This window comes from Sinohyriopsis cumingii, chromosome 7 (genome assembly GCF_028554795.1).
Source record: "Sinohyriopsis cumingii isolate HCF-2022 chromosome 7, ASM2855479v2, whole genome shotgun sequence".
Taxonomy (NCBI): Eukaryota; Metazoa; Mollusca; class Bivalvia; order Unionida; family Unionidae; genus Sinohyriopsis; species Sinohyriopsis cumingii.
The window spans coordinates 86,921,664-86,947,141 of record NC_142967.1 but is presented as its reverse complement, the minus strand read 5'-3'; the positions used below and the strand labels follow the sequence as shown (position 1 = coordinate 86,947,141).

Sequence of the window (25,478 nt, the reverse complement as noted above, 5' to 3'; positions counted from 1 at the left end):
ATATATACACACACACACTGATGTTTTGGATTCATTCACCAATGAATAATCGAACCGGCCAGTTACGACCAATACATCAATAATTATATATTTCTTTTTTTTCTCATTGTTTTGAAATAAGTATATATTATTATTATTATTGTTATTATTATTATTATTATTACCTAACTTACCCTAGATACATATGATTTATAGAAATCCATACAAAACTTGCAAAGAGTTTCTCTTTGAGTCCAGTATTAGTCACTCTTGAAAATGGCAAAATCACTTCCGTGTAATCATGACGTATAAAATGTTGACGTCATACTTTGAGCAGGGGTTTCAAACGTTTCTCTCCCAATGTCTTAAGGCTGGTTTTCGCATGAACTGGCTCATATTCAATTTTGTGTTAGCACTGTATTGTAGTAAATACCACAATGCAATGCTGTTTCACTGAAATTGTAGTTCCCGCGTTGCATTGAATTATCGGGTGCTTTTCAAAGGAGTAATATTTTGATTATAGTGATACAGGCCGTGAAGACTTTATCTAAAAAATTAAACTGCATATGATTATAGGAGGAGAAAGAGATAATTTACCTTCCTTGTCCATAGTCTTTTCCTTCCCCAGTGCAATTGCCAACGCCATGACAATAACCAGGAATACCACCAAGAGAATGAGCAGAAGCTTTTCTAACAGAGTGCATTTTCTCTTTGTCTGACACTGATCACAGTTAATGGAACGCTCTTCATAATCTATGATGTCATCTTCAGAGCCAGTTCTTTCAAACGGTACATCCTGCATCTGGAGTAATGACATTTACGATGCAAAACAAGTCTGAGCAAAAGGTGTAAAGGATACGATAGTGTAAGGATACGATACTGTAAAGGATACGATAGTGTAAAGGATACAATAGTGTAAAGGATACGATAGACTGTAAAAATACACCCAGTAGTGCAATTCATAACGATCATAAATACATAGTATGTTTAGTGGAGACTGATAAAAATGAAAGAGTAATACCCTACAAATGACAGTGTAACTAAATGATCAATTTTATCATGTAAGAAAACTTTAAAGTAACAACATTTAAATTAGCAGTTTAATAAAAAGATAACTGATAAAATAGCACTCTACTGAATCGAAAGGAAATGCATACAAAGTAACGTAAAAATTGGCAAAATGATGAAGACTGATTTTACAGCATACTACAGCAATGATAACGGTAATTAGTTTCAACCGTTTCTTTGAGACACCTAGTATAAAACTTTGACCATTAGTTCAGGTTCCGTTGTACATTTATTAAGTACTGCTGAAAGCGGAACAGACATAAGTTGAAGTTATATGCATTTGCAACAAGCACAAAGAGAGACTGCTGGCATGCCTGTCCACTACTTCCATGTGCTGTGACAGAAATAATTATGTATAGTCATGGTTGTCACCCGTCGTAGAATAACACTACTTGTTTAAAACGTATAAATGTATCTATCACAACGAGCCAGGAACCGTTTAAGTGGTAATTTATATGCGAAATAATTTGAATGCTACGTTAGTTGAGAAACTGTATGAGTGAAGTGTTGTGAAGAGTTGTGGAGCAATCTCCTCTCGGGCTTAATTCTTTTCAATCCGCTATTCAGATTTAATTCTCAAATGAAATCAAAATCTCAATAAACAGCGTCAGCGATTTCAGTATTATATTCAAGTCAGACAGATGCAGAATTTAAATAATAGGATCTGAAAATGCAATACACTTTTCTTCACATCTCTGAATCATTAACATTCTGCTAAACATTACAAGCCCATCCAGCCGTGTTACGCGTGATAATAGCACGTGTAACCAAAATAATTTTGTGAATTAATTGGACTGAAAAAATATATAGCGGCATGTAGCTTATTTATAATTATGCAAACATCAAAGAAGCCATTATATCCAACCAGCTGTATCGAATTCGTTGCTGCTAAAATACATCAAAATCTGATTTCTTTCTCTCACTGAATGCAACGCCGTATCGTTGGTATGATCTACACACCAAAAAGACATATTCAATACGAGTTTTCCAGCTACAGGGAAATCCAAACGGAGCTTTTTAATAAATTAATTTGTAGATTTCTAGTCAGAGCAGGTATAAAATAGAAAAGTCTGAAATAAAAATGCTGATCGTGTCAAAATATATATGTTAAACGAAATTTGAAATAAAAGGTCAAATAATATATTGTCCATCAGGTACAATCGAGCAATTGCCTGTATCTGTAAACTTTGCTCCATAAAAACAAAAGCACTACGAACAGTAAAGTCTGTTTGAATCAATCCAATCAAAACTTATTATTATTATTTAAGTTGACAGAGATAGGAATACTTTTTTAATGAAACAGGATAACACTTTTATGAATTGATCGAAACTGTAGGCATATATGAACAGCTCTCTAGACCGCATGTGTCAAACTCAAGGCCCGCGGGCCACATCAGGCCCGGCGTACAATTATATCCGGCCCGAGAGAGAATTTTAGGCAAAAATATTTTTTAATGGCCCTGCGATATAAAGTGCAAATCAGATTCCCTAATTAGCAGCCTTGCCAAACATCCAGCTCTGACAAATTGGCATAAGAGCGAAAATGGGTATGCCAATGATTTTTTATTATTAAAACTTTTTTCTGTTTTAATTTATATTAATGTTTAAAAAAGGTTTAATTTTCTGCTTATTGAATGTTTATCGTGTTCGGCCCGCAACCTTACGTGTGATTTGAGTTTTGGCCCGCTGAGCGATTGAGTTTGACACCCCAGCTCTAGACAAACATCTTGGCGATGTTTTGTGGCGTGATCCTCTAATATCGTCATACCAAAGCAGGGGGAATAATTTTCACTTATGTTGTGACCAACAATCAGTCATACAGAATCAGATTCCTTGCCAACAAGCCTAAAAACGACCAAGTACATGTCATAGGTCTTATTAATATTGGCCATACATTACTGATATCACCAACAATGTAGATACATACATTACTGATATCACCAAGAATGTAGATACAGACATTACTTATATCACCAAAAATGTAGGTACATACATTACTGATATCACCAAGAATGTAGATACATACATTACTGATATCACCAAGAATGTAAATACAGACAGTACTGATATCACCAAGAATGCAGATACACACATTACTGATATCACCAAGAATGTTGATACATACATTACTGATATCACCAAGAATGTAGATAGACATTTACCAGACACTCGAGATTTCTCAAAACACCGCGAGATGTCTGGTTGAACTAGACCAGATCATTCAATATAGCAGATTGATAGCCTTTATTGTGCTAATTTTCACTTTACTGCAAATCTACGACATCGAATGCAGTGCCGGGGCATCAACCAGATGTTTAAATACAAACCATAACAGTGATGTGTGTTGTAGTTTGATCACTAAGCAATGTCAATACACCTTATTGCTCAAAGCATAGCAAAAATCGATTTATGGAAACGAAATTAGGCCACGAAATACCCGTAAGTAAATTTTGATCATAGAATATCATTTCCAAATACCATACGTTAACCATATCTAAACACAGTTGTCAACCATATGCAAATATAGTTGTTTAACCATGTCTAAATACAGTTTTTTAACCATGTCCAAATACAGTTGTTTAACCATGTCCAAATACAGTTGTTTAACCATGTCCAAATACAGTTGTTAAGCATGTCCAATACAGCTACAAATTATTTTTTGTTGATAAATGTGTGATTATTTTCAAAGAGATAAATTCGATGAAACATGTGATAATTTAGCGTCAAAAGTATCAAAACGAGTGGTGGATAAAAACCAACCAACAAACCACTTTCATACACTGAGTATAACTGTTTATCTAGATGCATAAAATCAATGGGTAAGAACTCTTTTTCTTTCGATTTGCCGTGACTAGAAATATATTATCTTTTGGTTCTATAATTTTCTCCTTTTAACACGACATTACGTAAGCAGTAGCAATAATATCGACGTAAGATATAAAATATAAACTATATACCATTAAAAAGTACATTTGTCATCAACAGGATGTTAAAATCGTTAAATCATCTGGTATTTTGTTTTGCAACAAAAGTTTCATTTCTACTGATGCAGAAAGTATTCCAAATTTAATATTACCTGAAGGTAGACCCATTTTGAATCGACAAACCTTAGAGTAGATGTATGCATTGACATAAATGGCATTTAAAAAATATGGCACTTTACTCATCAATATGAGAGTACGTTACTTTAAATCACAGCAAATTGAACGACATAAATGATATCAAGATATTAATTAATCGATTGGTGAAAAGTCAGGAAAAGAGAGAAAGTTTTGGCACACCATTTTCATTTCTACGCGAAGAACGTTTAAAAAGTATTATCAACAACTAAGGACGGTTAAACAGCTTTCGAATAAGTTTTAGTTAGATTCTGTCAACAATTACCGAAGAAGGCATCAAAACATCAGCATCTAAACCGTTTCAGTATTACGGTTGATATCTGAATCACAAGCAAAATAATCTCACTTAAAACAATCCCCTAACACTACATGAATTAACGAATTATTGAAAAATAAATATGCGTTGTATCTATATAGAAGATAATCAAGAGATATTTAGATCAGTGGTTAATTTGTAAGGATCAATGCCAACTTAAACCAATTCTGTGGTGATGATGCTAGAGAATATTCAATATTTTGGAATGAGTGAAAAAAGTCTTTGATATCAGGAGAAAAGACATAAGAGCAACCGGTTCCTATTGAACAAGCTTGTTAAAGAAGCTGAAAAGGATTTCTCTTAAATGATCATCGCAAACTCTTTCTGAACAAATTTCTGTTACAAATTTATCAGTTTCATTTTAGGCTGGTCCACATACATGATCATTAATTATCCGACTATCAAATTCTGTAATCTCCTGGTTTTCAAAGTATTTTACTCAAAGAAAACTACGATTACTTTTTGTTGAGCCTGAGACAAAAGCGGACACTCAGGCGGGATAGAAATGTTGGTAATAACAATTACACAATGTATACTGCCGATTGTCATGATAATTAGAAATTAATTGGTCACGTTTCTGATGAGATTTATGTTGTGTTATTTCCTATAGTGATGCACTTTAGTGACTGGTCCCAAAAAACGTTCCCTTGTAATGTTTTTTTTTTCTTCAAATGAACAAGATAAGGAAGTTTACGTAATGTCTCAAAAACAAGAAATGGAAATGTCATCTCCTACAATGAGAGTTTTGATCACTGTATGTATGTATGTATGTATGTATGTATGTATGTAAGTATGTATGTATGTATGTATGTATGTATGTATGTATGTATACACACACAGAGATGTATTATGTGTAGATCCTAAAATAGGATCTGAATTTAGTACGAAAATGTAAATATTTTGTCAGTGATGGCAACAGATGAGAGAGTACTTGAGATTGCAATATAGCTATCCTTCCGAATGAGCTAATTCGGTAAACTTCGTGTAACCTTAAATTAATGAATCAGTTTAATGTTATACTTTCTTTGCAAGCCCACAACACGTGACAGATAATATAAGATCAATCCGCGTAGTGACTTAATTCGGTTAATTTCCAAAACAATCATTATATATATATATATATATATATATATATATATATATATATGTATGTGTGTGTGTGTGTGTGTGTGTGTGTGTGTGTGTGTGTGTGTATGTATGTATGTATGTATGTATGTATCTATGTATGTATCTATGTATGTATGTATGCATGTATGTATGTTTTAATTTACTACCTCGTTGTTTCTCTGCCTGACCAACCTACACGGTGAGAAAGGAAGAGATGGGGATGGGAGGTGGGGTAGCAGCCTTCGTATACTTTAATATTTAAAAAGTATTCTGTTTTTAGAACCTTATTGTAATTTTTTTAAATTAAATACCAAAAACAGAGCATTAAATTAGTTATTTGGTGAAAGTTCAATTAAAGGGTTCCACCAGGCACAAATTCTTTTTTCTCTCACTTCATAAATTTCCAAGTATTTTTTCCTTATTCATGAAATAAAGAGCTAAAACCCAAAGTAGAGACGGATTTCGATGAAATTTTTGTGTACTATGTTTAATTATTTTGGAAATATGGGAAAATGAATTATTAATATGTTATTATTATTTTCCAACTTAGAAATGTATCCCTGATCAAGAAAGTATTCTCTAGCGCTTTTATTTTTACATATGCATATTAATGCTCCATGAGCAGATCACGATTTGATATATCAACAGTATTGGCATATCAAATTGCATTACATAAACACTTTACAAGACACTTTATTATCATTAGTATTAGTTATATATATATATATATATATATATATATATATATATATATATATATATATATATATATATATATATATATATATATATATATATATATATATATATATATATATATATATATATATATATATATATATATAAATATGAGTTATCTCTCTGTCCCTACCTTTCACACCATTGTTTTACCTCAAGATTGTTTTTGAAACAGCGGTGAGCCTCCCCTTGGGCAATACACTTTCGAAACATGTTGGCAGTCTGATTAATGTACACTAGCAAACATATAAACAGTTACTCAGTTTTCACTGCTTTTATATCAATTACTTGTTTTGGGTCACTCGCGCCTCGGTTTCGCATCTGTGCATGAAGTCGCCTATGGTTTTCCATTTCGAACGCAGACATGCCAACTGATTTATCCTCAATATCATTGACTAGAGTTTACTAATTATACTGAAACTACTTTGTGCGGCAGGCAGAAGTTCCCAATAGACACGTATTCGTGAAGGTAATCGCATTGAAAGTATTTTACCAGCGCCACCAGTCACACCCGTTATTATTGATGTGGTTCCTACAACAATTCCTATTGGAGTGCCTTTAATAGCTGCCGTAGTCCTGATTCTCGTCACACCCAAATCAACGGTGGATGCAACTGCGACTTCGCAAATACGATCAACAACTACATATATATTGTTTGTATTTACCAAGTAGCGGGGTTTTCAAACACCTAAGCCGCTTACAAATGATCAAGTCTGGATCATATTAATTCATCCTAGCCGGATTTAGTGGCAGGTGGGGTGCAATGACAATAGTGATAAATAATGAACATCGTGGGAGACATCAGGGTTTCAAGGGTTGTCATCGCCGGGGGCGGTTGTGGGAGATAAGCACCCACTTCCCTTGGAAATCTCCCAATGGCTTGCGTCTGATAGAGCCTCTGACAACCAAATCCAGCTCCAGGCCTTCACGAGTGGCGGAACCTGTTTAAACTGACTGGAGAAGGGATGACAGGCGAGCTTCTGGAGCCTCAAAACCAGATGCTTCTGGCAGATAGGGCTCGTTAAACTTGGGTGGTTGCCCATCTAGGAGAAGGTAAACTCCGATTTCAAACCTTCGCTGCCTTGCGACTATACCCTCTTAGGGGAAAGGCTAAGGGAGTAAACCCCAACAGAAAATCCGGAGTCGGAGTCCCTAAGGCGACTTGGCATTGATTTCAGTGTCATCTCGGCAACTCCTGCAACGCAGCTGGTGCCATGACGTATCGGCTTGTCCTTTCCCTTGGATCCATCAGCTGCGTGGAGAGGGGGGATCAGCTGCATGGGCAACAGTTGATTCCCCATATCACCCTGCCCAGGCTTCCGCCCTGGAGAGGACACTCCAGCTTCGCTCCATAGCGACGACACAACACGGGAAGCAGCAGTTTACCGGTTATAAGTCACCGCTCGATTGGCGTAGAGCCAGACGCCAGGGGTTGCTTCCGACGGTGGGAGAGACCAACATGTTTCACTGGACAGCTACCGCCCGCCTCAAACTGGGCAGCCCACAGCCAATAAGGTGCCGTCCCGCCACAGTTCGCCTGCCTTGCTGGGTGCGTATGGCTTAAGGTACGCGAGTACCTGACAAGCGGACTGCAACTATTGCACCAAGAAATAACAAAGCAAAAGTTGTTGTTGTTGTTATAGGGTTTAACGCCATTTTTCAGCACAAGATAGGCTATACATGGCGGCCAGTATTAATGGCGGAGGAAGAACCAGGGAAAACCCCGGAAAGAACCACCGACCCACGAGAAGCTACCGGCAAGCTTTCTCACATATCCACATTTGCCTAGCCCGAGACTCGAACCCACGCAGACAGAGGTGAGATGGCAGTGATCCGTGACGGAGAGCGCTTTAGACCACTCGGCCACTCGGGGCCCCCAAAGCAAAAGTAAAAAAGAAGACTTCAATCCTCAAGCTAGGTACCTGGAATGTCCGGACCATGCTGACTGGGCTTTCAGTTGATCTCCAGACAATCAGTGATGTTCGTAAGACTTCAGTCATCAACGACGAACTTGCAAGGCTCCAGGTCGACATCGCCTCACTACAGGAGACACGACTACCAGATTCTGGGTTCCTCAGAGAAAAGAACTACACATTCTTCTGGCAAGGAAAGAGTGCAGATGAAGCCAGAGAGTTTGGTGTTGGATTCGCTGTCAGGAACACTCTGCTGGGAATGATAGAACCCTGCCAACAAGGAAATGAAAGACTGCTATCCTTCCGCCTCCACACCACAAACGGGCCTGTCAACCTGATCAGTGTTTACGCTCCCACACTAAGATCCGCCACAGATACCAAGGATGAGTTTTATGATGAGTTAAACTCGCTCATTGACAAATTTCCCAAGGAAGAGAACTTGATTTTGCTGGACGACTTCAATGCTAGGGTGGGTGCCGATCATGACTCTTGGTCCTCCTGTCTTGGCAAGTTTGGCGTTGGGAAGATAAATGAGAATGGGCAGCGCCTTCTAGAGATGTGCTCGTGCCACGAACCCAGCATCACCAATTCATTCTTTCAGACAAAGCCACAGCACAAAGTGTCTTGGAGGCATCCCCGGTCTAAACACTGGCACCAGCTGGACTTGATCATTACAAGACGGTCAGCCATGAAGAGTGTGCTTCTTACCCGTACCTTCCACAGTGCTGACTTCGACACCGACCACTCGCTGGTGTGCTGCAAAATGAAGCTTCAGCCAAAGAAGATCCACCGCTCTAGGCAAGAGGGTCAACCACGCATTGATGTGAGCAAGACATCATATCCAGACAAGGCTGAGGAATTCACATATGCTCTTTCCAAGAGGTTTGACTCGGAACCCCACAACGGCAGTGCCAAAGAAAGATGGGATTACATCAGAGAGATTGTATACAGCACAGCCACACGGATCTTTGGTAAGAAGCAATCAAAGAACAATGACTGGTTTGAGGCTAACTCTGCCACGCTCATGCCAGCCATAGAAGAGCGTCGCAGTGCTCACCTGCAATATAAGCGATCCCCCTGTCAGACGACACTACAGGCATGCAGGTCTACCAGAAGCAAAGTGCAGAGATTAGCACGGCAGTTTGCCAATGAATACTGGCTTCAGCTCTGTCAGGGTATCCAGTCAGCAGCAGATATTGGAAACATCAGAGGCATGTATGATGGCATAAAGAAAGCAATGGGTTCCACGAAGAAACTGACAGCACCACTGAAGTCTGCCACAGGTGATACCATCCACAACAAGGGCAAGCAGATGGAGCGTTGGGTGGAATACTACTCCGAACTGTACTCCAAAGAGAACCACGTGAACAATGATGCCCTCAACGCCATTGAAAACCTCCCTCTCATGGCCGAACTGGACGAGAAACCTACTGTAGACGAACTAAAGAAGGCCTTAGAGAAATTGTCCCTAGGTAAAGCCCCAGGGAAGGATGGCATCACAGCAGAACTCATCAAGTGTGGATGTAGCGTGCTTCTCACACACCTGAACGACCTCCTATGCCAGTGCTGCGACGAGGGGGCAGTGCCTCAGGACATGAGAGATGCTAACATCATAACCCTGTACAAGAACAAGGGCGACAGAAGCGACTGCAACAACTACAGGGGCATATCACTTCTCAGCATCGTGGGTAAAGTTTTCGCACGCGTCATCCTGAGCAGACTGCAGACGCTTGCTGACAGAGTTTACCCAGAGTCGCAGTGCGGGTTCCGCACAGAGAGGTCCACAATCGACATGATCTTCTCTGTCAGGCAACTGCAGGAAAAATGCAGAGAACAACACAGACCCCTCTTCCTGGCCTTTATAGACCTCACCAAGGCATTCGATCTGGTCAGCAGAGACGGACTCTTCACAATCCTGGCGAAAATTGGTTGCCCTCCAAAGCTGCTAAGCATGATCCAGTCCTTCCACGATGACATGAAAGGCACAGTGCAATACGATGGCTCAACATCCGACCCCTTTGACATCCGCAGTGGAGTTAAACAGGGCTGTGTCCTTGCCCCCACTCTCTTCGGCATCTTCTTCGTATTCCTGCTCAAGCACGCCTTTGGGACGTCCACAGAAGGGATTTACCTGCACACACGATCAGATGGCAGACTGTTCAACCTGGCACGACTGAAGGCAAAGAGCAAAGTGCGTGAAGTAACCATCAGGGACATGCTCTTCGCAGACGATGCTGCTCTAGCCACCCACACAGAAGCTGAGCTTCAGCGCCTGATGGCCTGCTTTGCTAAAGCATGTGATGAGTTTGGGTTAACCATAAGCCTAAAGAAAACAAACGTAATGGTTCAGGACGCGGACCCCCAAGCATTAGCATCAACAACTACGAACTTGAGGTGGTGAGTCAGTTCATGTATCTCGGCTCTACCATCACCAACAACCTCTCGCTCGATGCTGAGCTCAACAAGCGGATCGGAAAGGCATCAACAACTCTCTCCAAGTTGTCGCAGAGAGTGTGGAACAACAGCATGCTGACCATGAACACTAAGATCACCGTGTACCGTGCATGCGTGCTAAGCACTCTCATGTATGCCAGTGAAACCTGGACTCTGTATGCCTCACAAGAGAAAAGACTGAGCGCCTTTCACATGCGATGCCTCCGACGCATACTCGGGATCACCTGGAGCGATCGAGTAACAAACAACGAGGTGCTCGAGCGTGCCAAGATTCCCAGCATCATCATACTCCTCCGCCAACACCGCATCAGATGGCTGGACCATGTACGTCGGATGGTTGACGGACGGATCCCCAAAGACATTCTTTATTCGGAACTCGCCTCTGGCAAAAGGTCGATCGGACGGCCACATCTCCGCTTCAAGGATGTCTGTAAGCATGACAGGAAAGCCCTTGATATTGATGTCAACACCTGGGAAGAGCTCGCTCTAGACAGATCAGGCTGGCGACATGCTCTGATCACTGGTCTGAAAGCCGGAGAGGACAAGCATGCTTGCTAGCTGATGAAAGACGATCACAGAGGAAGAAGAAGCAGCCTCATCCAACACCTGACACAACCTTCAAGTGCAGCAAGTGCAGCAGGGACTGCCACTCCCGCATTGGACTACTTAGCCACAGCAGACGCTGCACAGCCACCAACCGGGACATCTCTCATGGGCGCAGTTCCATCGTCTCTCGAGACTAACGGATGCCAACGACGAGGGGAGACATCAGTAATGCGTACCGCTAAGACAATAATGTTCAAGAATTGTTCATAAATACAAAATCTGACAGCAGTGAAAACAAGTCTGTCATTTACAAGATCTCCTCATATGCTTAAGAATGCGTAAATTGAAGTTACAATGCGTGGTTGTTAAGTTGTTGATAGCACCTTTGAATCCACACATTTAAGCATACCAACCACAAGCAACCACTTTTTCACAGAAGCCCTCGACATAGCATAGTCTCTAATTTAACCGTTTTCGATAATTAAGCATGGATCTTTGCAACAGCGCCTGACAGAATCAGAAAAATGTCCACGTTAGATGTCTGAAGTTTTCCAGTTTGATCTTGGAAATATCACATGGTCACCCAGGTCAACATCAGCAACACAGCTGGTAAACTTAGCCAAGAGGTCTTTGTTGGCAAACCTGTTCAGATCCACGCAAAGGCCGCGCAGGGCTCCATAAATATTAATAACAGGCATTATGTTAGCCAGTAAATGTAGACTTGGGGTAATGGACGCGTGGCCTTAAGCGAGTTGTACCGGGTAGTCGAAGGATGAATTAATGTGATCCAGATGCACGCATTTTTAAGAGGCTTAGGTGTATGAAAACAAGCCTGCCAGGGTAATCCAAGGCCTGCCAGGGTAATCCAAGGCCTTTTCCTTTTTTATTTGTTTTGGAGACGCTATCTGATCTTCAACTTTAAATGCATCTTTGATATAGTTCCGACGACCGTAACGTAGTCGCTTTCGTAACAGCTAAAGACGCAGTTGCTAACGATGCTAGAATAGCAGTGAGAAATGGGAATATTCCCCTTGTCTTGTTCTTTGTACCACTTTTGTCTTTGACAACTTTAATTTCACGGGGCGTCATTTGACCGCATGATTAGCATGGTTGGGTGGGAAATGGTGCTGTTGCAAATGGAAAACCATAGGCGATTTGGTGCATAGATATGAAAACGTGGTGCCACTGAATAGAAACAGGCGATCGATTTTTAAATCGAATCAACGATGTATTCGATGCCCAGTCTATCACCAACAAAGCCTAGTAAGGTATGGACTTTTCATCTCGTAAAAATCAATATAAAAATATTGTCTGGGACAAATACTTAATCAAACTAGTAAACTATTATGTTTTACTACGTAAACATTATTAAAGTAATTGAATGCAGTTCACCTTTCGTCCCACCGTAACATACTAATATCAAGGATATCAACTATCTTAAATTCGCTGCAAGTCAAGTGGCAGCGTGTTGATGTGGCTGTGATGGTTTGTTACTGGCGTGATAATTTATTGTTTTACTGTCACACAGCGTAGACACGTGCGATGATCAGGGTAAACTCTAGAGTCATGTGACACAGAAGCAGTTTATCTATCTCAGCTACAAAAATTACAAAAAACAAAAACAAACATTGCTGTTAGGCTACTTTATCGATTGTTTATTCTTCGCATGGCCAGCAAAGATTCTTCAATGGACTTTTAGTAATTTGGCAGTAACATTTGCTCACTGTTTCTTTGTCCTTGCATTATCAAGCAATCAAATATCTTATATGGTTAACTTACTTTTATAGAAGTCTTGCTACCGCTACCGTTCAGCAGCTCATTTTCGTCTGTGCATGTTGACCTGAAATAGACACCAGAGAAGAACTGTTCAATATCAGAGGGAGAAAGGAGTTACCAGTCAATTAATAATCTCACGAGCACGTTACAATGTACCAGTCAATTAATGATCTCACGAGCACGTTACAATGTACCAGTCAATTAATGAACTCACGAGCAAGTTACCAGTTTTTGTAAATTCAAGCAGAATGGGAATAGTTCACAATTCAAGGAATGCTTCCGTTCAAATGCAAAGAACCAGTGATCGAGATGAACAGCTATCTGAAAGTAACATTTCTGTCTGAAGAAAATAAGTTCAGCCTGAAACAAATAAGTCAATGGACTGTAGTGGTGATAAAATTGCACAGTCGTACATTCCATAAAAATCTCTATTAATGAATTAAAAACAATGCATCTTAAAGTCAGATTTTATACAAGACCTTTCCAAAGTACCAGATATTTCATTTCTAGAGGGAATCCAATCATACATGTCCAGATAGGACTTGTGCCTTATTTGTTCTGAAAGTAATTCTACACTTTACTTCTTTTGTTCGCCTACGCTAATAAGCTGCAAGTGGGATAGTTAACCGAAGTGCCCGGAATATTTATACGCTATAGCGTAAGAATACATTCCTTATTTATGATCTCTGGTTTTACAGCGAGCTAAAATATTTATTTTACAAAACGTATTTTAAGTTTTAAAAATTAATGGGTCTATGAAGTGATTAGTCAGTGCAAATTGTCCCTCAGACCTATGTCAAAACACAGTATATGTTATGATGAAATTGTTTGAATCACAAACGATTCATGAAAGTCAACGTTCACCTTGACTAAATTCATTTACATCAGTTTGATCCATTGTAACAATCTGCTTGTCTGATGCACGTTTTAATGAAGAATGGTACAGTTTGTGTGATATAATGTAAGTGTTTCAACGCTTCCACTTTTTTAACTGTAACCTCGTTATTTTTCCGTCATTTGTATTAATGTGTTGAAGGAAACCATTGCACTTTTTACTCGGACGAAAGCAGTTATAAAATTGTGTCCTTTGGGACTTAAGTCAACTCGAACGAAATCAATTATAAAGATGTGTCATTTGGGACTTAAGTCAACTCGGACGAAAGCAGTTATAAAGATGTATCCATTGGGACTTAAGTCAACTCGGACAAAAGCAGTTAAAAAGATGTGTCCTTTGGGACTTAAGTCAACTCGGACGAAAGCAGTTAAAAAGATGTATCCATTGGGACATATTTTACTCGGACGAAAGCAGTTATAAAGATGTGTCCTTTGGGACTTAAGTCAACTCGGACAAAAGCAGTTAAAAAGATGTGTCCTTTGGGACCTAAGTCAACTCGGACGAAAGCAGTTATAAAGATGTGTCTTTTGGGGCTTAAGTCAACTCGGACGAAAGCAGTTATAAAGATGTGTCTTTTGGGACTTAAGTCAACTCGTGTAATTGAGATAGTTTAGAGTTCATCGGATACCTGTTTCGAGTACAAATTGAATTTTATTAATATCTGCCAGTCTGTCGTTTAATATACTAGCTTTTTGTCCAGGTTGATTTCAAACTCGTGTACTTAACCACTTCTACAAGCGTCCATGTATGCTCTTATATCGCATGGCTATATACTATGGTCAGTATACATGTTGCATTCCTGTATAAATAAGAGTGGGTTGTTTCACAATGGAAAATGATAGTCTCAGACAACAAACCAGGGTCAGATTTAAAAATGTATATGGTGAAGAGTACACTTTATTATTTACATTAACAAATCAACTAATGCTGACAGTAAAAAGATACGAAGACATAATTTGGCAAGTTTAAAATTGCCGCCTGTCTTAAAATAATACCTATGATGCCTGTACTGGATGAAAGGTTTATAACTTGGTTGGCTTGTGAAGGCCAGCTGAAAGTAAAAAGGTTAGTAACAACATCATATGTATACGGCCTGGTGAGGTTAGTAACAACATCATATGTATACGGCCTGGTGAGGTTAGTAACAACATCATATGTATACGCCTGGTGAGGACGAGTTCGGCTGTGTCAGCAACAGCACACATTCCACAGTTAGCTTTTTTTTGCCAATTTCGCCGCAGATAAAATATAATAAACACATTTAGTTAATCCAAGACAAATGTTAAAAACTTTTGTGTAATTCAGAACGTACATTAGACAAACTTCTGTGTACTGGGTTATAACAGATTGGTTTTCTTTCATGAGTTTACGCCATTTTTCAGCATATGAGAGGCTATACATGGCGTATATTTGGTGAAGGAAGAACCCCCATAGGGCCCGGGAGGAATCACTAATCCGCAGGAATCTACTGGCAACCTTTCTTTCATATCAACATTAGCGGGACCAAGGGAATCTCACAGACTATATATATATATATATATATATATATATATATATATATATATATATATATATATATATCTTCAAAATCCTCATACAGCAGCGTGCTTCTTTAGCGCTGGTACAGGACACTGAACATGTACTTGTTCACATAAAGAGAACAGGTATCAGCATTTCTAAAACTAGATAATCAAGTGTCTCTGTGGCTTATGCCGTCCATTCAATAAAAAGTATAGAATTTTGAAAAAGTCTTCATTCATTGTATTTGTCACATTTTTGTCTGATATTCTAAAATAGGCTCTTTGTTTTTGTTCTTGTGATCTCCTCTAACATTTTGATCCAGAAAACAAGACGTTCATCATAATGCTGGATTTATAAGCAAGTGATTGGAATGTACGGAATAATGAAGTTATTAAATGTATGGAATAATGAAGTGATTGGAATGTACGGAAAAATTAAGTGATTGGAATATACAGAATAATCAACGCTAATAAATGGCTTTATAATAATAATAATAATAATAATAGTAATAGTAATAATAATAGTAATAATAACAACAATAAAAAGAAAGAAAGAAAGATAAAAAGATAGATGGGGGGGAGAGTGTGTGTGTGTCTGTGTGTGGTGTGTGTGTGTTATTTGGGGTTTAAGCGTAGCTTTAACATTATTCCAGTCAAACTACTACCATGTCTTTAACGTGACAGTTTATAGTGATGTCTAGCTCTGGGGCATCATGCCGCAGATATGTGACATCATGTCCCACCCAGACACATTATCCTGACACCATACCTACCAGAACTAATGCTAACCTCTTAATGCTGAGCGCCAAGCAAGGCAGCTACTAGTACCATTTTATAAATCTTTGGTATCACTCAACCGGAGTTCGAACGCACGACCTCCCGCATCGGAGGCGGATACTGCAACCACATTGGCTATTGGAGCGGTTTTCTAAATATAACATTAAACACATCTTCAGACTGATATTAAACAAGAAAGAAAGAAAGAAAGAAAGAAAGAAAGAAAGAAAGAAAGAAAGAAAGAAGCAAAAGAGGATCTCTATTTTTAATTATGAAAACACGCCCATTAAAAATTATAATGCTATAAATCTAAAGTCATAACAAATGCCTGATATATACCACAGTATATCATCAAGTGCACTCTCTCAAAGCAAACAATTACGAATATATGGTCTTAAATTAAGTAATGAAAAGAGCGAAATCTAACACGTTTTGAAAATTTCAACAAATAATTCATTTTTCAAGATAGAAATGTGAAATTTTAAAACGAACTTACTGTAATGCGGATTAGATCCCAAAAATAGTCCAAAAATTTGTGTCACCAGTCCTAATGAATAAAATTATAATTATATTTCAGTGGTGTTTGAAATACGATCCAGCGCTGAATGCGGTTATGTGCCTATAGTGGCCTGGGACTTGGTAATGAGATCAAAGTCTTTTGGTGAATAATAATAATGTAAAATGTTCGAATTACTGTTACTCAGTTAGTCCGCTTATCACTTTTTGTCCTCTCTACGTTTTCATTTTTGTGTACGTCTGTCAGAGCCAGTTTAATATCGACGCATGACTACATCGATAAGGACATGTATTACTTCCTGTAATTCCACAACTACTGTCATCGAAATAATACCTCTCATAAAGGGGGTTAAACTTGCTATGTTAGATTTGTATCGGTTGGGGGAAAGTAATAAAGCCTATAAACTTGCTCTCTTGCCTGACATTCTGACTTATTGACTGTTTTAAATAAAGTTATTATTAGCGAATGTTACAATCTATTAGCATCAAAATCGATAATTTTCGCGGAAATTGAATTGCGTGAAACCATGTGAATAATATGCGCAAAACTGCAATTCCAGTTCCTGACGCAGAAGAAGCTCAACACCTTCCCGTTATTTATGTCGACAAATTTAAGTGTCAGGCGAAGGTCTAATTAAATTACAAGTGAAACAATGTGGTACAGTGTAAATTAAATTTTCAAATTACGCAAAATATTCTGTCAAGCTGGAAAATTTGACACTTTGTTATATGCTAAGGTTTGTAGTATAACCCCAATGTAAATTGAACAATAGAAATCATTTCTCAAGTTCAAGGGACATTTTATATAAAAAGAACACTTTGAATTTGAACATTTTAGTCTGATTTGTATAACATGCGACTAGAAACATTGAGTGGGATGGTCGAGGCTGTGGTCTTTTGGCCATTAATTGAATGGAATGGTAAACAAATCGTGAAACTACTCTATGAAATCCCACAGCTCTACTGGATTACAACAAAATGCAAATCGGCAATCAATGCAAGCAACAACGCCCCATATCTTTCGTAACGTACGTTTAGAGATCATATAATGAATCCTTGAGGACAGAGACAGCAGTCCAACCATGCCATGCATAACTGTAACATGCCTTTACGTCTGCACCAACAAGTCTGAATGCGCGGAAATCATACCCGAACGAAAAGGCATACAGCTCCGCCACCCCGCAGAAAATACAGACATTCCCCCAAACATATGTAAGATAACAAATTTCCGGAAATTAGCCTGTGTTATCATAATCTGTGGAAGTTTAAATCTTTATCTACATAAGGATTCCTTTCTCTGCGCAGAAATGAGTGTAACGTGCAACTTGTGTGAGCTATTGTTAATGACCATCCCTGCTTAGATCCATCTCTTTGTTATCTCTCTGTCTGCCCCCCCCCCCCGCTCTCTCTCTCTCTCTCTCTCTCTCTCTCTCACACTATTGTTTCACCTCACCATTGAATTAGATACAACTAAAGGGTAATAACACACGATTAGACATAGCAATCCATTCTTGGAAATTATCGATAAACACTCTCATATCCCTACAAGTCCATTCTTGGAAATTATCTAAAAACACTCTCATATCCCTACAAGTCCATTCTTGGAAATTATCGATAAACACTCTCATATCCCTATAAGTCCATTTTTGGAAATTATCGATAACAACTCTCATATCCCTACAAGTCCATTCTTGGAAATTATCGATAAACACTCTCATATCCCTACAAGTCCATTCTTGGAAATTATCGATAAATACACTCATATCCCTATCAAGTCCATTCTTGTGTTTCAACCATCTTCTACAATAACGTACAGAAATTGCCACCAGCCACCAATCAATACTTGCAACCCAAATTCAGATGGACGTATTTTGATGTTGTATACTCCCTTTGCTTCCATTAGGATGGGCAAATTTCATATCTGCAACACTCCATACATGTTGTTTTACCAAGAACCTGTCCGATGGTCCTGGGGACCTACAAGTTTTAAAGTTCAACGAACCCTTACTAAAACTGTTTTCTTTATTTCAAAATTTGTTTTGCTGTTTCTCTGCTATGAAACGATCAATGTGAGAAAATAAGTTTAGTGGTATGAGTCGCTAGTAAATCGTTAGTAAATATTTTTATAGCGGATAAAATATCATGAATTTTTTTATCATATGGATTCACTTTGGAAAACATTAAATAACATGGTGTATATCATGGTGTATAACATGGTGTATATATTACTGCATAGGAGAAAACATATATGGAAATATTTGATCGAAGGCAAAACATTGATTTTTCTTATCACGTGTTGAAAACGTGCAACCTTCAGTCTTACTGCCATATTTCAAACATTTATGATGACCGACTAACCATTAACAACCATCATGTCCTGGTCTATACAGACTGAACACTGAGTCAAGCAAGATATACGAATTCCAACACTGTGAGTCAAGCAAGATATACGAATTCGAACACTGTGAGTCAAGCAAGATATACGAATTCGAACTCTCTGAGTCAAGCAAGATATACGAATTAGAACAATGTGAGTCAAGCAAGATATACGAATTCGAACACTGTGAGTCAAGCAAGATATACGAATTCGAACACTCTGAGTCAAGCAAGATATACGAATTAGAACAATGTGAGTCAAGCAAGATATACGAATTCGAACAATGTGAGACTAGCAAGAGATGCGAATTAGAATACTGAGATAAGCAAGAAATATGAATTTGAACACAGTAAGACAAGCAAGATATCCGAATTATAACATTGAAAGACAAGCAAGAGATACAAATTAAACAATGGTACGAAATAAAGTGGCGATTCCAGATATTTAGTCGGCTAAATTGATATTTTATGTTGTAATGAAAGGAAAATAAATTGGAATTATTTCTGTTTTAGTTATTCCAATCTTATTTCTGATTTAGCTCTTTTGTAAAAATGAATATGTCATTTTAATCGCACATGCTTATTTCCTTGGGTTTTGTCAAAGTACTTCTGAGCTTGGTTTAGTAGATATCCTCCTTGTGGAAGACTAGAAGACTTTATGATCCACAATTTCAGCAACAGATTCAATTTTCTTACACCAGAGAGAGTTGTTTCAATGACGCTTAGTATGGTCGATATCTAAAATAACGGAAAATCCAAGCGTAATCCGACATACAACATTTCAATTTCCGATTGAGTTAAAGTCCCCCGAGTCCAATTTGTATCCAGACGGAAATCCAGATGTTAGTACTTCAACCTTAAATGGCAAAGATTTCTCGCTTTTCTACCATGTAAGCTGAAACACTAATTTGTAGTCATCCACCTCGGTGGAAGCAAACAAATACAATAAAATTTAATACAATGAAAATATATCATTAATTACCGAACACACGATAATTGTATGACATATTATTGAAAAAGTTCATGAAATTTACTTTTATTCTAAATAATTTCCATGCACCGTTAGGGTCATATGTCTTGTTCTATTCCTTCCTGCAAGCCGTAATCTTCATTTGTGTTATGTGTAGTTAGTTGTCTTATTTGTTGGCTTTTCTTAATGAATATATGTTATATACATTTATATTTTGTACTTGACCTTGTCCAAAATCACGTTCACTGTGTACCTGACTTGGAACATTGATTTTGTAAACAACATAGTGAATTGCTAACATTCCTCTGTGAGATTAGATTAAATATTAGAATCATTATCAATGGAAATAAACATGTTTATCTTACGCTGCGTCTAGGACATTGGTATTCACGCATGGAAAAACCTGGTTTACCTGATGTGTGCCATATACTTTATTATAGATTTAGTAATAGATCTTATCTTGTTAACAGCTTAGAATGTTCCTGAAATAAACTTCTTATCTCATCTTGGTTCTATTTTGTGTCTTACCCATTTACATAATGTTATGTACTGAAAAATCGCTCATTCTTGAATTAAACATCTTGAAGCCGAATTAATCATATTTTTGTGTTCAGATTTTCATTTGGGTGGAATTATTTACCAGTATACTAATTATTATTAACTGGAAACCCAAAGTGCTCATCAATAATATTTTGGTCAGAAACACTATTTTAGAATTATAGTAATTCAGAAAAGGGCATTTTTAAACTATATTATTGGACTTTATTTGCAATACCATTCAAATTCAATTGGAACTTATGGACTTGGGATATAACCATTAGGACTATTTGGAAATTCAATTGCAACTTAAGGACTTGGGATATAACCATTAGGACTATTTGGAAATTCAATTGGAACTTATGGACTTGGGATATAACCATTAGGACTATTTGGAAATTCAATTGGAACTTGTGGACTTGGGATATAACCATTAGGACTATTTGGGATGTAAATCACAATACTGTTCTTTTAAATTTGTTCACTTTGTATTATAGGGAAATAAGGAAACAAATTATTTGCTGAATTTTACAAAACTTGTTGGTTTTCGCTCTATTCTGTTTCTTAGTTTAAAACCATGTAGCCACACCATATGACATTAAAACGAATTATACAAGTGTCAAGAGACCTATTTAATAAGTTGCCAGACATTCTTACGGTACAAGAAAAATACCGATTGGGCAACAACTCATCTGGTTTTAACTAGAGCCTTCGATTATCTGTCAGGTTACCGTTTACAAATTAAGTAAACACCTGAGCACCTATAATTTGAAACAGTTATGTAACTTAGACAGCTATATTATGTATTTTATTTTACTGAACTATTTAACAATACACGCTAGGTCGAAAAGCTATTTCATACGTTTTATCAAAATTCACTAACTTCTTCTGACTTTTATTTTCTACAGATACCTATATAATATCATATCTATACATGAAGAGCTTCTTTTGAAACAGTTCCGTGTCCGGTTTAAAGTATAGTTTTATCTGAAAGAGACCAACACTTTATTGCTGAAATTATTTATTTGATCTGTAATATATATTTGAAGTTTAATTTGATTTATTTTGTATTCAAAGTCTGATTTTGTTTATATAGAATTTAAAGTCTAATTTGATTTATATATTTTATTTCAAGTCTAACTGGGGGCCCCGAGTGGCCGAGTGGTCTAAAGAGCCCACCGTTACTGATGACTGCCTTCTCACCTCTGTCTGCGTGGGTTCGAGTCACGGGTTCGGCCTATGTGGGTATGTGATAAAGCTTGTCGGTGGTTCTTTCCGGGGTTTTCCCTGGTTCTTCCTCTACCATTAATACTAGCCGCCATGTATAGTCTATCTTGTGCTGAAAAATGGCGTTAAACCCCACGACAACAACAATAAAGTCTAACTTTATTTATTTTGCATTTAATGTCTAATTTGATGGTTCCTTTCAATTGAAACATAACATTTGTATGTACGGAAACATATTATTTCTCAGTCAGACAATTAAGCGTTCGAATACATAAAAAATAGAAGCGGAAATTAGTTGTGCTCGGCAGTGAAAAGGTTGTAATCCTTGCGAATGGATCAATGCTACAAAAGAGAACACTTCTCTCGTCTCGAGCTCTTCTATTGATATTCTTTTACTGCGCACACTGGCTTATTCACCTTTTAACTCCAGCTTAAGAAAGCATCCAGATATGTCGATCATTTGATTTCGCTTAGATAATCCGCGCTTTGATTGACATAATAAATACTCCTTTCAATAGATTCATAGCAAGCATCGTTACCGTCGTCTATCCTACTTGAACTCAAGTTACACATGTGACCGTCCAACCAAGTAATATAACGATGACATGAAATCTTTAAAGGAAGAAAATTTGGTTTAGTTCGTATTACGATGTACATCATGTATGACAATGCCACGTTCAGAAAATGAAGTAACGGAGCACTTTTTCTGCAGGTAGTAATAGTGTGTTTCCAATGTAGACAACTGTAGGCCAGTACATAAAAATGAAGTAACATAGCACTTTTTCTACAGGTAGTAATGTGGTGTTTCCGATATATACAACTGTAGGCCAATGCATCTCTATCCTTGCTGCAAAACGTGTTTACTACTTGTTGGGCTGAGGAAAAGAAAATAATCATTCCTGCTCGGTATTTAGTTTTCTGTACAGTTTAGTAAGAGTATGTATTCTGATTTCAGTGTGCCGTATATTTCTCATTGTCGTCTGCTGTATCTCTGTATAGGATTACCTATTGGTACACATACACATACATGATGAAAACGATAATAATCATAGAGGAAAAGAATAGTGATTTAAATGCATTTTTAGTCAGTTGTCAAAATTTTATACAAGCCACGTGGTCAAATGATTCGAAATATTTCACCCGTTAGGTAGTACAATGGCGGAAATTAAATAAAATTATAGCAAATCTTACACTTATTAGCGATTTGGATGCCAAAATGCTGTAAGGACGCTAAATATCACACACGGATATAGGGATTCATGGTAAGTCATCCCTTCAGATTAATAAAAGGTGTCATGGGACATACAATTCAAATTTACAGAGGTTGCAGTTCATACATATGCCATGTAACATAAGAATATCATATATCATAATTTTAAGAGTCTGAGTTAATAAAAAAAATACGCCATGTAGTATACCAATAGAATATGACATGTCATAATTTTAATGGCTTCACGGCTACTCGGGGATATAAAGATTAAAATATGAATTTCATGCCGAAATTTTGTAATTAAAATGTCTTGCTTTTACATAAAATATCCTGAATTTATTATTTTATTTTTAAAACTTACGGTACTACAGACGATGACTATATTTCTCAGTTGACGTGGTGATAGGACGCTAATGGTCACCACGGAATCATTCAACCGTGAGAAATGGACAACACGATGATTACTGAGGCGGAAGGATAATTTTTATTAAAAATAATGAAGTCTACTAGAATATTTTCTAAGTAACACGGTAATACCGGCCTTCAGATCTTAACATTAGACCCTCAAGCGTACATTTCTGCTATCAATGATGTACCATCAAGAAATGTCTAAAATATAAAACATGGTATTAAAGTTTTTATTAGCTTTCTACATAAATCATGGAAACTGTCAGCGACTGAACCTACATAACCTCCTGCCATGTGTCATTCACAGATTACTGTATATCACTAACACCCTAAGACAAAAACGGTACTCATTTAGCAGATTATTGTATATCACTAACACCCTAAGACAAAAACGGTACTCATTTAGCAGATTATTGTATATCAGTAACACCCTAAGACAAAACGGTACTCATTTTACACATTATTATATATCAGTAACACCCTAAGACAAACGGTACTCATTTCACACATTATTGTATATCACTAACACCCTAAGACAAACGTTACTCATTTTACACATTATTGTATATCAGTAACACCCTATGACAAAACGGTACTCATTTCACAGATTATTGTGTATCACTAACACCCTAAGATAAATGGTACTCATTTCACACATTATTGTATATCACTAACACCCCAAGACAAACGGTACTCATTTGACACATTATTGTATATCACTAACACCCTAAGACAAACGGTACTCATTTCACACATTACTGTATATCACTAACACCCTAAGACAAAACGGTACTCATTTCACAGATTATTGTATATCACTAACACCCTAAGACAAACGGTACTCATTTCACACATTATTGTATATCACTAACACCCTAAGACAAACAGTACTCGTTTCACAGATTATTGTAAATCAGTAACACCCTAAGACAAAACGGTACTTATTTTACACATTATTGTATATCAGTAACACCCTAAGACAAACGGTACTCATTTCACACATTATTGTATATCACTAACACCCTAAGACAAACGGTACTCATTTTACATATTATTGTATATCAGTAACACCCTAAGACAAAACGGTAATCGTTTCACAGATTACTGTATATCACTAACACCCTAAGACAAACGGTACTCATTTCACAGAATATTGTATATCACTAACACCCTAAGACAAACAGTACTCATTTCACAGATTATTGTAAATCAGTAATACCCTAAAACAAAACGGTACTCATTTCACAGATTATTGTAAATCAGTAACACCCTAAGACAAAACGGTACTCATTTTACACATTATTGTATATCATTAACACCCTAAGACAAACGGTATTCGTTTCACAGATTATTGTAAATCAGTAACACCCTAAGACAAACGGTACTCATTTTACACATTACTGTATATCACTAACACCCTAAGACAAAACGGTACTCATTTTACACATTATTGTATATCAGTAACACCCTAAGACAAAACGGTACTCATTTCACAGATTATTGTATATCACTAACACCCTAAGACAAACGGTACTCATTTTACACATTATTATATATCAGTAATACCCAAAGCAAACGGTACTCAGTTTTAAAAAAAACAACAGAAAACTGGTGATTAAATCTAGTAATAATACAATAATTTGAGTACCAATTTTAACTAGTACCGCCATCGTGTTTGAAAACTATGGATAAAGCAGGCATTGATTCCCTTGATTGCAAACCGAAATTAAGTGACACTCGAAAATTGGATAGAGCGTTTACTCCATATAAGTAAGCCCACAATGGTCAAACTCTAATTACTTAAACATGTTGCGCTCTAAAGTCTGTGAGATAAAAAAGATGTTATGTTTCTAGTTATCCCAGCCTAAAATTATTGATCCGCGCATGAAATGTGTTAATACAAATACAAATAATTTTTCGTTTTCGTAAGAATACAGTAGTCATAATTTGGACAAAATTAAATAATTTGAAACCTATGTACAAGCTAAATTTGTAAAACGTAGTTCTCACAAAATTATTTGAAAAA

The 25,478-nt window shown here is 37.3% G+C and overlaps 1 protein-coding gene across 1 annotated transcript in view; it reads right to left on the bottom strand.

The window, feature by feature from the left end:
- LOC149795669 (endothelin-converting enzyme 1-like) overlaps window positions 1-25,478 on the bottom strand; it is a 119,996-nt gene that overhangs the window by 61,313 nt on the left and 33,205 nt on the right. Inside the window, exons 2-3 of the mRNA XM_089963837.1 lie at window positions 13,020-13,080; window positions 577-781 (exon numbers count right to left, since the gene is read on the bottom strand). Coding sequence (XP_089819963.1) covers window positions 577-781; window positions 13,020-13,080 — 266 coding nt within the window. The remainder of the gene's footprint in view (window positions 1-576; window positions 782-13,019; window positions 13,081-25,478) is intronic.